General features: G+C 51.9%; 1 protein-coding gene across 6 annotated transcripts in view; it reads left to right on the top strand.

Annotated features, from left to right (window-relative positions):
- Positions 1-14,782, top strand: part of DUOX1 (dual oxidase 1) — a 39,271-nt gene that overhangs the window by 13,402 nt on the left and 11,087 nt on the right. For 5 of the 6 annotated variants that reach the window (XM_017872839.1, XM_017872840.1, XM_017872837.1 and 2 more), the window contains 11 exons: positions 661-860; positions 1,524-1,709; positions 4,339-4,564; positions 4,811-4,904; positions 5,182-5,357; positions 7,577-7,646; positions 8,070-8,195; positions 8,797-8,975; positions 9,252-9,482; positions 10,324-10,423; positions 10,895-10,944. In XM_017872839.1, coding sequence (XP_017728328.1) covers positions 661-860; positions 1,524-1,709; positions 4,339-4,564; positions 4,811-4,904; positions 5,182-5,357; positions 7,577-7,646; positions 8,070-8,195; positions 8,797-8,975; positions 9,252-9,482; positions 10,324-10,423; positions 10,895-10,944 — 1,638 coding nt within the window. The remainder of the gene's footprint in view (positions 1-660; positions 861-1,523; positions 1,710-4,338; positions 4,565-4,810; positions 4,905-5,181; positions 5,358-7,576; positions 7,647-8,069; positions 8,196-8,796; positions 8,976-9,251; positions 9,483-10,323; positions 10,424-10,894; positions 10,945-14,782) is intronic. The other variant, XM_017872841.1, reaches the window with a different exon arrangement.

Here is a 14,782-nt window from a genome sequence, read left to right as displayed (position 1 = left end):
TGGCTCAGCACTACAGCTACCCACCTCTACCCTAGCAGCCTCAGGAAAAGGCCTCCCTTTTCTAGGACTGTAGGCAAGGCCACAGTGGCATTAAGCAGAAGTTGGACCTGGAGTCCTGCAGCCTTCGGAGTTCCTCACGTGCAGGAGTCATTGAACCCTGCCTAGATCTTACAGGGTTACTATGACTTACGATTCCCTGGGACCTGCTGATTTGTGGCATCTCACACTGGAACTTCAGGCAACAGAGAAGTGATTAATGAAGGTCCAGAGTCAGACTGGAATTGGAATCTTGGTTCCACCACCACTATGGGCCTTAGGCAGATTTTTTAATCTCTCTAAACCTTTTTTTTTTTCTTATCCATAAGATAGGAGTAATAATAGCACCTTCCTCACAGGTTTATAATGAAATGAAATAGTTCATGCAAAGCACTTGGTATAGTATTGAGCACTTAGAAAACATTCAGGAAATGATAGTTACTATTCTTTTCATGTGGCTACAGGCACAGCCAGGCTTTCAGGGAGGGAATGACCCTCAGTACCCCAGAAGGGGACAATGAACTGTGGAGGCCTCGATCTAATTTCAGCCCTGAGCTGGCCCTCTTCCTCCCAATGTACCTCTGGCGGATCCCAACTGACGAAGCCCTGTCTCTCTCCCCCCAGCTTTGGAATGGCAAGGCCGCAAGGAGCCCTGCCGGCCCGTGCTTGTGCACCTGCAGCCTGGGCAGATCCGTGTGGTAGACGGCAGGCTCACCATGCTCCGCACCATCCAGCTGCAGCCTTCACAGCAGGTCAACCTCATCCTGTCCAGCAATCGTGGACGCCGCACTCTGCTGCTCAAGATCCCCAAGGAGTATGACCTGGTACTGCTCAGCTGACACCTGGCTCCTTGTCCACAGCCAATGCCAGGGAGGCAGCCAGGTGGAGGGGAAGGAAGGAGCACAGGGCCAGGAGGCAGGAAGTGGTAGTTACTGTGCAGGAGTCTGGCTTCTTGTTCCCAGGTGGAGTACCTGATAGAGAGATAAACTTGGACACATTTATCCTGCTCCAGGCCTGCTAGGTGACATAATCTCCATGGTTTCCTCCTAACTCTTGCAACCACAGTCTGCCTCCTCCTTTTCTAAGGACAACCTGTCAGGTCCCAGCTGGGTGTCCTTGGAAGAAGCAAAGCCCTCTTCCCTGTCCTCTTATCTCAGGATGTAGTGAATTTTTAGAGATTTTGGAGGAGAGCTAAATCAGAGGCCTGGCCCATGATCCCCTCCATCCTCTGGCCTCCCTGCCCTCCTCTCCCTTCTCCAGTATGGAATAGAGGGAAGAATGTCCTTGTACACGTGCCTTTAAATGCAAACTCTGCACCTATGAGCAAGTCACTTAACCCTACTGAGCCCCTTTCCTCTTCTGTAAAAGGAGGTACAATATCTGTTTTGCAAGGTCACTCCAGTGGCCCCTCTGACATAATCCACATAAAGTGCCTGACCTCAAGAGGCCTTGGCAAATGGTTGCTTTTGCTCGGGCTGCCCCGCTAGGTGCTGCTGTTTAACTCGGAGGAAGAGCGGCAGGCGCTGGTGGAAAACTTCCGGGGAACTCTGAAGGAGAGCGGGTTGAGCATCCAGGAGTGGGAGCTGCGGGAGCAGGAGCTGAGGAGAGCAGCTGTGACGCGGGAGCAGCGGAGCCACCTCCTGGAGACCTTTTTCAGGCACCTTTTCTCCCAGGTGTGTACATGGGATCAGCTCAATCCTTATGCTGTGGTGGCGTCCTTACCTGTGTGAGGCCATGAGGTGAGTCCAGGGGAAGTCAGAGCCCAGAGTTCTCAGCTAATAATCAAGTCTATGGCAATTTTGGATGAATCACCAGACTTTATCATAAGGAGTTGCCCCGCCCCCATCCGAACCCCACCTCCAGCTACGAGGCTGCAGGAGGGGGATGCCCAGGAATGGGCTTCTCTGCATTTGTTGCTTATCGCTCTCCTCAGGGCTGCCCAGACTTTCCATCCTCGCTTATCTCAGCCTGCCCCAAAGGCTGCAGAGACCCAGGACAGTGTGGGCACCATGAGGGATATTGTTCACCCCTCCTTGGGGGAGTGCAGCTGCCAGAGCCCTCCATGGGGCATTGATGTCCACCTTGCAGGCTTCTGAGAGAGATTGGGAGGATATAGAGAAACAAGACAAAAATTCAGAGACTTGAGTCCACAGCTGGCACAAAAATAAAGGCAGCCTGGGAGCAGGGTAGTGGAATGGAGAAACATGGTAGATAAAGATAAATATGGTCAGGTGTGGTGGCTCACACCTGTAATCCTAGCAATTTGGGAGGCAAGGCAGGTGGATCACTTGAGGTCAGGGGTCTGAGACCAGCCTGGCCAACATGGCAAAACCCCATCTCTACTAAAAATACAAAAATTAGCCAGGTGTGGTGGTGGGTGCCTGTAATCCCAGCTACTTGGAAGGCTAAGGCAGGAGAATCACTTGAACCTGGGAGGCAGAGGTTGCAGTGAGCCGAGATCACGCCACTGCACTCCAGCCTGGGCAACAGAGTGAGACTCCATCTCAATTAAAAAAACAAAAAGATAAATACAGCATGGTTCTCCCGCTGAAGAAGCTTATCATCCCATTGGGAAGACAGAACATGCACAGAAAGGAAGATAACTGGCAAAGAATGAAGGTTACAAAAGTGATTCAGGAAATCAGCGATCCAGGAGCTCAGAGAAGACAGTGAGCCTTCAGCATGCTGTGAGGTCATGATGGAGGTTATATTTGGCAAGGACTTATAGTTGGAGAAGTTTTGGCTCAGAGGAAAGGAACAGGAGGGACTGAACAGAGGTCTCCATGGAAGAGCAAAAAAATTAATGTTTGAGGAGAAAGAACAGGATCATGTGGCTGGGGAGAGGATTCATGAAAGAAGCATCCATTGAACAGACATTTACTCTGTACCAGGAACATGATTTAAAGTCATTTGAGGACAAACAAGTTGAACTTGAATATGTACAAGAACAGAGGGACCCTCAGCTGGGTGACTTCTTGTCAGAGCCCAGGCAGGACTGGGTGTCTTCACTCATTCAGGATCCACTGGGGTTATGGGAACTCCCTGTGCTGAGACATGAAGGGTGCTGATATATCCTGGGGGTGGCTGTCAGTGTCTCATATCTGCAGTGATTTCAACTTTCAGAACTTTTTTTTTTTTTTTTTTTTTGAGACGGAGTCTCGCTCTGTCGCCCAGGCTAGAATGCAGTGGCCGGATCTCAGCTCACTGCAAGCTCCGCCTCCTGGGTTTACGCCATTCTCCTGCCTCAGCCTCCCGAGTAGCTGGGACTACAGGCGCCCGCCACCTCGCCTGGCTAGTTTTTTGTATTTTTTAGTAGAGACGGGGTTTCACCATGTTAGCCAGGATGGTCTCGATCTCCTGACCTTGTGATCCGCCCGTCTCGGCCTCCCAAAGTGCTGGGATTACAGGCTTGAGCCACCGCGTTCAACACAACCACTTTCGTTGATTCTCACAATAAACCTGTGAGATAAGTAGGGCAGATGAGGAAATGAATCCCAGGCAACCAAAGACACTTGCCTGAGGTCATGCAGCAAGCAGGTGACAGAGACAGGGACATGAACCCAGGTCTCTTGCCTTCAGCCCTAGGCTCTTTCCACTACAGCACCTTGTTTGAAGCTATAAGGTTTACCTCATGAAACCATCACCAGACTTGGAGTAGGCACCTCACTTGACAGGCAGGAAAGACAGGTACTATGGCCCGTGGCCTGCCTGCTTCCTCACTGTCTGTTCTCTCATGCTGGGACAGCCTCTGGGTGGGCTGGGGATGGCCACAGTGAGAATTCCCCTTTTCCAAGCCCACCTTTTCCTCAACCCAGCAGACGCCTTGTCTTAGTTAAAACTTTTTTACATATAAATAAGAGAAACCCCAATAAGCTAGCACTGACAAAGGGTCAGTTGACTCTGAGAATACAGAGATGTCTCAGGAATTCCAAAGGGAGGCTAAAAAAGGAAAGCTGTCAGCCAATGAGGCCACTCCTCTCCTAGGCTGCCTCTGCCTTACTTGGTCTCTAAGTGACTGAGCACTTGGAGGAAGAGAGTGATCCACACTTTCTGAGCTTTCTTGTGCTCAGGTCAAGACAGACCTCATACTTCTTAATTCCAAGTGAGCTCCCTGTCCAGTCAGCTAAGGCAGAGAGTCAGGGTTCTGCAGAACAAACATGGCTTCAGGCACCATCATAGTGCCGCCTAGCAGAGGGGGTCCTGGGCAGACACCTCAAAAGGTGGCTCCTACAGGGCTCAGCTGAACTTCAAGTCAAGGGAGCCTTGTCTCCTCTCCCTCCCTCTGCTACTGCCCAAGTGCAGGTGCTGGACATCAACCAGGCCGACGCAGGGACCCTACCCCTGGACTCCTCCCAGAAGGTGCAGGAGGCCCTGACCTGCGAGCTGAGCAGGGCCGAGTTTGCCGAGTCCCTGGGCCTCAAGCCCCAGGACATGTTTGTGGAGTCGATGTTCTCTCTGGCTGATAAGGACGGCAATGGCTACCTGTCCTTCCGAGAGTTCCTGGACATCCTGGTGGTCTTCATGAAAGGTGAGGGAGGAGGGAACCATAGGAGAGGCTGGACAGGGACTGGATCTGTTGGAGGTGGGGAAGCCCTGGGACCAGGTCTCCAGCCATGGCAGATGCCCAGGAGTGCCCAGGCAGAGGTCAGGAAGCAGAGTGACCCTTGCTGTGTCCAGCAGTGGGTCATCACACTGGTGTGAGACCCCTTCTGGCCAGCCTGGGGGTTCAGGCAGGCAGGCAGGGGCTCTCCTTATGAAGTCCTCCCTCTCCCAGGCTCTCCTGAGGAAAAGTCTCGCCTTATGTTCCGCATGTACGACTTTGATGAGAATGGCCTCATTTCCAAGGATGAGTTCATCAGGATGCTGAGGTTGGTTCTCTGGGACAGCCAGGAGAATGGGCCAGGGCAGGGATGCCAGGGCAAAGAGGTGGGACCTGAAGGAGAGAGCAGAAAGGGCAAGGAAGGCAGAGGCCTCCTCCTTACCCATGTAACCAGAGGCTGTTCCAACTAGCAGGGGGTTTGGGATGTGGCCAGTCGGGGCCCCTCCATGGGGGCACAGACAGCTTGGTGCGATGGAGTCATTATGTCCTGTGTCTGGATCGCAGGCCCCAGTCAGAGGCTGATGGTTCCTCTCCCCCAACCCCAGATCCTTCATCGAGATCTCCAACAACTGCCTGTCCAAGGCCCAGCTGGCTGAGGTGGTGGAGTCCATGTTCCGGGAGTCGGGGTTCCAGGACAAGGAGGAGCTGACATGGGAGGATTTTCACTTCATGCTGCGGGACCACAACAGCGAGCTCCGCTTCACGCAGCTCTGTGTCAAAGGTGGGGCAGCCTGGTAGCAGCGCTGACTCATTGGTTAGGCATAGTAGGCACAATGCCAACATACTTTTAGGAGTCCACAGAAATGTTTTAACTTCCATTAAAATCAGAAGGGAAAAAAATGAATGTAGTGATATATAATAATGGATCCAATCTGGATTGTAGTTTTCTTTATATCAACATAATTATACAATATAATTTGAAAATATGTTTATTTTTTATTATGGAGGAAAGGGCCCACAAAGGTAAAAGTGCCTAGGGCCAGTGAAAGTCATAATGCAGCTCTGCTGGTGGGGTGGGCAGGGTCAGGATAGGGTAGGGAATGGTGGTTAGAACTCTTCTTCCCCTGGCTCCCTGCCAAAGCGCCCTGTGCCTGGTGCCCAAGGTAGGGGGAGACTGTCTCCCTGTTACAGCCCTACCCAGGCCATACTCCCTTCAGCTGGGGTGTCTGGTTGTGGGGGTGGGGTGGCATCTCTTGGGGGTTTTTTTGCCACCATATCTTCTGGCTGAGTGCTCAGTAAATGTTTGCTGAGTACATGAAGACCCAGTTCTGCTGTCCTTCCCCCTACTTCCTGCCCCACCTATGTCTGATTCAAGTGGGTGGGGGCTAGAGTTAGAGTGAGGAAGGGGCAAGCAGCAGGCAGGAGGGTCTGTCTGTGGCCTGCTCTGAGCTGTTATGGTATCTTCTCATCTTAGAACTCTCACTGGGGCATGTTGAGACCAAACCAAACCCCTCCCAGAATTATGAGAAGGGGTAGGCTGAGCAGCCTCCACAGGGAAGAGGGGCAAGTTAGACAAGACACAGATGAGCCTCTAGTCAGGGCTTCCCCCTGGGAGTAAGGAGAGCTGGAAGAGAGGGAAGCCAGCACTCCTGATTCTGCAGCTTTTTACCTTTCCCAGGCAGCCAGGGCAGCAGGCACCTGAGCCTAAGGGCAGGGGCAAGGAAGGTACATGGAAGGGAGCCCACACCACAGAGTCCCAGGGACATCCAACACCTGGGATGGAGGGGAAGACCAGGCTTGGGGATTGAGGAAGATTAGCACTGAGTATTGTTTTCTTTTAATTGTTGTTGACTCCAGATTTTTTTTTTTTTTGAAAGATTTTAAAACTAAAGAAAAGGAAAAAAGGGCCAGGTGCAATAGCTTACGCCTGTAATCCCAGCACTTTGGAAGGCCAAAGCGGGAGGATCACTTGAGGTCAGGAGTTCAAGACCAGCCTGGCCAACATGATGAAACCCCATCTCTATAAAAAAAAATACAAAAATTATCCAGGTGTGGTGGCACACGCCTGTAGTCCTAAGTACTTCAGTGGCTGAGGCACAAGAATCGCTTGAACCAGGAGGCAGAGGTTGCAGTGAGCCAAGATTGTGCCATTGCACTCCAACCTGGGCAACAGAGATTCTGTCTCAAAAAAAGAGATATTCCTTCACTTTTCACCTATTTGTTACCATTTCACCACATTTGTTACCATTTCACCACATTTGTTACCATTTCACCACATTTGCTGTTTGTGGAACATTTGAGAGTACAGACATTAATACTTTGTTTTAAACATTCTGATTTAATTTTAATATAGTTCAGCTTACTTTCTTTTGACCTCAACTATAGACCAGGGTCATCCTCAGGCTTGGTTCAGCACTTGGAAGAAACCCAGAGATTCCCAGGCCTCCTGTAAGAATTTGGCTTTGCAGCTTAGTCCTGCCCTGCCTTCAATGCTCAGCCTAGACAGGAACAATGGGGTGACTCCTGGGAGAGTTTTTCTCCTGCATATTTTATTATGAACATTTTCAAACACAGAAAAGTAAAACAACTGCAGTATGATCTCCTGTATACCTACCACCTAGATTCTACATGTAACTCTTGGAGGTTTTAAGCTGGAGGATCTTAAGCCGAATATTTATGGCAGAGCAGGCTCAGAAGGCAGGTTATATACAGTTCCTGAACTCTACCCCATAGTCCCAGAAGTGGGACTGATGAGAGACACACTTTAGGGAAGGCTGCCTGGCCAACTTTCTTTCAGGCCTTCTCCCTGCCCACCTATGGCTGGGTCCAGCTCCCACTGGGGACAAGGGCTGAGGTTGGGGCACCCAAAGGCAGGGCCTCCATTGGTCTGGGACTGTCTACTGTGTCTGAACATGGGATGGTAGGAGTGCTGTGCATTTGAGCCGGGCCTTCCTGGGCTGTGGACCCTGAGCTGCTCCCTAGCCCGGCTCTGCTTTGCAGGGGTGGAGGTGCCTGAAGTCATCAAGGACCTCTGCCGGCGAGCCTCCTACATCAGCCAAGAGATGATCTGGTGAGCCCCCATCTGGGAATGTCGGAGGGGGAGTTGGGGAGTTGCCATTTCTCTCTCCTGAATGGTTGGGATCAGGGCCACTGCTAGCCCATGCAGCACCTTCAAACAAATTAGAAAAAGGCACCCCTTTCTCTAGGCAGACACAGCCCTGTGCCAGAGTAAGCAGAAAGCCTGCTGGATTTCCGCTCTCAGTTACGGCCTGGCCCAGATGCCCTTGTGAAGGGTAAAGGCATATGCAATAGCCTTAGTGAGGACCCCCAAGATCTGGCTCATTCTGTCTGTAGGTGTCTATGGAATCCTGCTGTCCCCTTGCTGACAGCTCTGATCCTTCCTCAGCAGAATGGGTTTGGAGGCAGACCAGGACAGCAGAGGAATGAGTGGTTGAGATGGCCAGCATCCTATCTCTTACCATTCTTGTCTTAGTCCCTCTCCCAGAGTGAGTGCCCACTGTTCCCACAGCGACATAGAGACGGAGTTGACACCTCAGAGACTGCAGTGCCCCACGGACACAGACCCTCCCCAGGAGATTCGGCGGAGGTTTGGCAAGAAGTACGTCTGCTCTTCTCCTTAAGCCCAGGCAGGGCATCCATTCCTTCAGCTTACAAACATCCTTTTCTTGGTACCAGGCACTGTGCTAAATATCGTGGGTAGAGGCAGGGTGAATAGTCCTTGCCCAAGAACATCACAATCTAAGGAGATAGTCTGCTACACTGATCATTTCAGTGTCCCACCGATGACTGTTCGAATAGTGGGAAGAGCGAGGGCCTTTGGAACTCAAGGAAGCACTCACCTCTGCCAGGGAGGTCAGAGATGCCTTCATGGAAGAGGTGTCCTTTGAGTCTCTAGTAAAGGCTGAATATGGGTGCCGGGTGGGAGGTGGGAGCGACAGACTGGAAGGAGAGAGACTGAGTGTGAACGAACACAGGTAGATGGAGTGCATCCCCTGGGAAGAAATGACCACTCCGGGCCATCCCTCCACTGCCAGCTTGCTTCTGCAGTGTGATATAGCCTGATACGGTGAGGTCTAAATCCTACTTCCACAAGGGTCACTCGGCTTCCCTCGCTTCTGGGCGGCTCCCCTCCATGAAGCGGGGCCCCACTAGCTGGGTCCAGTGGTAGGTGCCAAGGGCTAAGGCTTCCTGTCTCCCAGGGTAACGTCATTCCAGCCCTTGCTGTTCACTGAGGCGCACCGAGAGAAGTTCCAACGCAGCCGTCTCCACCAGACGGTGCAACAGTTCAAGCGCTTCATTGAGAACTACCGGCGCCACATCGGCTGCGTGGCCGTGTTCTACGCCATCGCTGGGGGGCTTTTCCTGGAGAGGGCCTACTGTGAGTGACTTCACTTACCACAAGCCCTTTCCCTAGGCTTGCAATGAGTAATCACCCTGGGGGTGGGGCCTACTGTGAGTGACCGACAGCCCCGGGGCGAGGCCTGCGGTAAGTGCCAGCCCTGGGTGGGGTGAGTGGAGCCTGTTTGAGTGAAGACTGTGAAGGGGAGGCCTGTTGTGAGTGGCAGCCAGCCAGGGCCTACTGCTGATGACCTCCCTAACCAGCTCTCTCTCCTCTGCACTGCCCCTCGCTTGCCTGCCTGGGCCCCCTCCACAGACTACGCCTTTGCCGCACACCACACGGGCATCACGGACACCACCCGCGTGGGAATCATCCTGTCGCGGGGCACGGCAGCCAGCATCTCCTTCATGTTCTCCTACATCTTGCTCACCATGTGCCGCAACCTCATCACCTTCCTGCGAGAAACCTTCCTCAACCGCTACGTGCCCTTCGACGCTGCTGTGGACTTTCATCGCCTCATTGCCTCCACCGCCATCGTCCTCACAGGCAAGGCCTGGGTGTCCCAGGGAGGCTCTCCAGGGCCTCCAGTCCCTACTGGCTTCCCCTCCTCTGAGAGACCCCCTCTCTGCTGGCACTCACCTTTAACGTCCTTCTCCATCAGGATGGAGTTGGCCTGGGCCAGGGTGTGAAGTAAGCCCAGGAGCCTGTCACTGGTCACTGCCAAGTGCCTCTTCCCGCACTTTCCAGGGCACCTCAGCAGCCTCAGCTGACAAGTTACTAACACCCCGGAATGAGTGTGCATAATGTGTCATTTTTCCCAATGTTTATGTTTTAAAGCACGACTCTATGAGAGAAAGCAAAGGAGTGAACTTCTAATGCTGTAATTCCAGACTCACATGGTTGTGTGCATGGTGTGTCTGTGGGGTGTTGGGGAGGGCCAGGAGATTGCTTAGAGGTCAGAAGTCCGGGCCGGCGCGGTGGCTCATGCCTGTAATCCCAGCACTTTGGGAAGCCGAGGCAGGCAGATCACTTGAGGTCAGGAGTTCGAGACCAGCCTGGCCAGCACGGTGAAATCCCGTCTCTACTAAAAATAGAAAAATTAGCTGGGTGTGGTGGCGCATGCCGGTAATCCCAGCTACTCAGGGGGCTGAGGCAGGAGAATCGCTTGAACCTGGGAGGCAGAGGTTGCAGTGAGCTGAGATCACACCATTGCACTCCAGCCTAGGTGACAGAGCGAGACTCCATCTAAAAAAAAAGGTCAGAAGTCGAGACTCCTAGGTGCTTCTTCAGGCCCCCCACTCTGGCCAGTGTCCTCCACCCTGGGCTGAATGAGTGAGTACCCACCCTGGGCTGCCCCAAGCTCACCACATGGTCTGCTCTTCCTTAGTCTTACACAGTGTGGGCCATGTGGTGAATGTGTACCTGTTCTCCATCAGCCCCCTCAGCGTCCTCTCCTGCCTCTTTCCTGGCCTCTTCCATGATGATGGGTGAGTAAGTGCGCGTGTGTGTGTGCGTGTGTGTGTGTGTGTGTGTAATGGGGAGGATTCCTTTTGGGTGGAAAGAAACAAATTCTCTGGCTCCAGAGGAGAGTGTCACCTTCTGGGTTACAGGACAGACAGTGACCACCCTGAGCCCCTGATGCCAAGTCAGCAGGAGAGACTGGTGTCTGAGTTGGGGTGCCTCTCCTGAAGGGTCCCATCTGGAAGACCCAGAGATCTCCTCTCATTAGCTGGGCATGGTGGTGTGTGCCTGTAATCCTAGCTACTGGGGAGGCTGAGGCAGGAGAATGGTTTGAACCCAGGAGGTGGAGGTTGCAGTGAGCCGAAATCTTGCCACTGCACTCCAACCTGGGTGACAGAGCAAAACTCTGCCTCAAAAAAAAACAAAAAACAGAAAACAAAAAAAAACAAAAAAGAGATCTCCTGTCAAAGTCTCTCTTTGCTGTCCCTTCCACACAGGTCTGAGTTCCCCCAGAAGTATTACTGGTGGTTCTTCCAGACCGTACCAGGTGAGAACCCTCCTTGATCCATGAATTTCTGGACCTGACTGTGAGCTCAAGGCTCTGGGTTTTCTGCAGCCCAGGTTCACTCACTCAGCTCTTCTGGTGACCCAGGCTCTGCCCTCTGGCCTGAGGACACTACTTGGTGGCAAGAGACTTAGGCTACTCTGCATTCCAGTCCTCCTCCCAGGAGCTCAGCTGGATTCCTGCCCCTACTTTGGGCTATTTCCTCCTCTAGTAGGGTTAGTAGGAGAAATATCTCCTACTCTAGACTAGTTCCAGTGGAATAGGGGCGGCTACCTCTTCCCCCAATACACACACATACCATAACAGTAGCTTTGAGGAGTACTGTGCCCCAGCTGCATGGGGGAGGGAGCAGACTCTTTGTCAGGTCAGACAGAGGTGCCTACCCAGTATGCCTTGAAAAGAGTGCTTGGGGGATATTCCTAACTCCCTGTAATCACCCATCTTAGAGCTATTAGCTGTGAATCTATTCAAACTCTCTTGAACCTATTTATGTTTTCAGTCTGTTCCTTCCTTGGAGTAACACAATTTCTATAGTGGCTCCTCTCTGTGAAACACGGCATGGGTGTTTTTTTGTTTTTTTTTAATCCTAAAATGATCTGCTTTGAACTTCAGAGGGTGCTTGCTAATTCCTGCACACTGAGATTTAGTGGATAAGGCTGTGTTTATGCTCTCCTCTCCTTTTAGGACTTTACAGGCTTTGGTTAGATCCCTTCTTAACCTTTACTTTTTTATACTTCAGGGCTCTAATCTTCTTAACTTCTGCCTCTCTCCTCCTTGATCACTTGAGGGACCATTCTCTGTCCTCTCTATCTTGCCCTGGCTCCAGTATTATCCCCCTGTATACCCATGGCCTGGATCCCCTGGGAGAGGAGGGGCCTCCCACCAACTCTGGGTTGTACTTGGGGACCCTGGTGATGAGCAGGGACAGTGTGGTCCTGCCCAGTCACTAATAGTACCAGTGTTCATGTTGTGTGCTGTGGCAGCCAATGAAGAGTGATGCAGGAACAAGGACCAAACCTCGACTCGANGCTCACCATGTGCAGCAACCTCATCACATCCCCACGAGAGACCTTCCTGAAGGGCTACGTGCTCTTCGACGCTGCTGTGGACTTTCATCGCCTCATTGCCTCCACCGCCATCGTCCTCACAGGCAAGGCCTGGGTGTCCCAGGGAGGCTCTCCAGGGCCTCCAGTCCCTACTGGCTTCCCCTCCTCTGAGAGACCCCTCTCTGCTGGCACTCACCTTTAACGTCCTTCTCCATCAGGATGGAGTTGGCCTGGGCCAGGGTGTGAAGTAAGCCCAGGAGCCTGTCACTGGTCACTGCCAAGTGCCTCTTCCCGCACTTTCCAGGGCACCTCAGCAGCCTCAGCTGACAAGTTACTAACACCCCGGAATGAGTGTGCATAATGTGTCATTTTCCCAATGTTTATGTTTTAAAGCACGACTCTATGAGAGAAAGCAAAGGAGTGAACTTCTAATGCTGTAATTCCAGACTCACATGGTTGTGTGCATGGTGTGTCTGTGGGGTGTTGGGGAGGGCCAGGAGATTGCTTAGAGGTCAGAAGTCCGGGCCGGCGCGGTGGCTCATGCCTGTAATCCCAGCACTTTGGGAAGCCGAGGCAGGCAGATCACTTGAGGTCAGGAGTTCGAGACCAGCCTGGCCAGCACGGTGAAATCCCGTCTCTACTAAAATAGAAAATTAGCTGGGTGTGGTGGCGCATGCCGGTAATCCCAGCTACTCAGGGGCTGAGGCAGGAGAATCGCTTGAACCTGGGAGGCAGAGGTTGCAGTGAGCTGAGATCACACCATTGCACTCCAGCCTAGGTGACAGAGCGAGACTCCATCTAAAAAAAAAGGTCAGAAGTCGAGACTCCTAGGTGCTTCTTCAGGCCCCCCACTCTGGCCAGTGTCCTCCACCCTGGGCTGAATGAGTGAGTACCCACCCTGGGCTGCCCCAAGCTCACCACATGGTCTGCTCTTCCTTAGTCTTACACAGTGTGGGCCATGTGGTGAATGTGTACCTGTTCTCCATCAGCCCCTCAGCGTCCTCTCCTGCCTCTTTCCTGGCCTCTTCCATGATGATGGGTGAGTAAGTGCGCGTGTGTGTGTGCGTGTGTGTGTGTGTGTGTGTAATGGGGAGGATTCCTTTTGGGTGGAAAGAAACAAATTCTCTGGCTCCAGAGGAGAGTGTCACCTTCTGGGTTACAGGACAGACAGTGACCACCCTGAGCCCCTGATGCCAAGTCAGCAGGAGAGACTGGTGTCTGAGTTGGGGTGCCTCTCCTGAAGGGTCCCATCTGGAAGACCCAGAGATCTCCTCTCATTAGCTGGGCATGGTGGTGTGTGCCTGTAATCCTAGCTACTGGGGAGGCTGAGGCAGGAGAATGGTTTGAACCCAGGAGGTGGAGGTTGCAGTGAGCCGAAATCTTGCCACTGCACTCCAACCTGGGTGACAGAGCAAAACTCTGCCTCAAAAAAAAACAAAAAACAGAAAACAAAAAAAAACAAAAAAGAGATCTCCTGTCAAAGTCTCTCTTTGCTGTCCCTTCCACACAGGTCTGAGTTCCCCAGAAGTATTACTGGTGGTTCTTCCAGACCGTACCAGGTGAGAACCCTCCTTGATCCATGAATTTCTGGACCTGACTGTGAGCTCAAGGCTCTGGGTTTTCTGCAGCCCAGGTTCACTCACTCAGCTCTTCTGGTGACCCAGGCTCTGCCCTCTGGCCTGAGGACACTACTTGGTGGCAAGAGACTTAGGCTACTCTGCATTCCAGTCCTCCTCCCAGGAGCTCAGCTGGATTCCTGCCCCTACTTTGGGCTATTTCCTCCTCTAGTAGGGTTAGTAGGAGAAATATCTCCTACTCTAGACTAGTTCCAGTGGAATAGGGGCGGCTACCTCTTCCCCAATACACACACATACCATAACAGTAGCTTTGAGGAGTACTGTGCCCCAGCTGCATGGGGAGGGAGCAGACTCTTTGTCAGGTCAGACAGAGGTGCCTACCCAGTATGCCTTGAAAAGAGTGCTTGGGGATATTCCTAACTCCCTGTAATCACCCATCTTAGAGCTATTAGCTGTGAATCTATTCAAACTCTCTTGAACCTATTTATGTTTTCAGTCTGTTCCTTCCTTGGAGTAACACAATTTCTATAGTGGCTCCTCTCTGTGAAACACGGCATGGGTGTTTTTTTGTTTTTTTTTAATCCTAAAATGATCTGCTTTGAACTTCAGAGGGTGCTTGCTAATTCCTGCACACTGAGATTTAGTGGATAAGGCTGTGTTTATGCTCTCCTCTCCTTTTAGGACTTTACAGGCTTTGGTTAGATCCCTTCTTAACCTTTACTTTTTTATACTTCAGGGCTCTAATCTTCTTAACTTCTGCCTCTCTCCTCCTTGATCACTTGAGGGACCATTCTCTGTCCTCTCTATCTTGCCCTGGCTCCAGTATTATCCCCTGTATACCCATGGCCTGGATCCCCTGGGAGAGGAGGGGCCTCCCACCAACTCTGGGTTGTACTTGGGGACCCTGGTGATGAGCAGGGACAGTGTGGTCCTGCCCAGTCACTAATAGTACCAGTGTTCATGTTGTGTGCTGTGGCAGCCAATGAAGAGTGATGCAGGAACAAGGACCAAACCTCGACTCGATGAGGGCAGGGCCTGCCATTTCCATTGTTTGGCCCAGAGGGCCCACAATGGGCACGCTGTGCATCCATTCATTCAGCACAATTTTATTTATTTATTTATTTATTTATTTATTATTTTTTTATTTTTATTTTTATTTATTTTTGTTGTTGTTGTTGAGACGGAGTCTCACTCTGT

This window comes from Rhinopithecus bieti, unplaced genomic scaffold, assembly GCF_001698545.2.
Source record: "Rhinopithecus bieti isolate Rb0 unplaced genomic scaffold, ASM169854v2 scaffold_6945, whole genome shotgun sequence".
In the NCBI taxonomy this organism is placed as follows: Eukaryota; Metazoa; Chordata; class Mammalia; order Primates; family Cercopithecidae; genus Rhinopithecus; species Rhinopithecus bieti.
The sequence above is the reverse complement of the archived record's forward strand: the minus strand, read 5'-3'. Positions and strand labels throughout refer to the sequence as shown.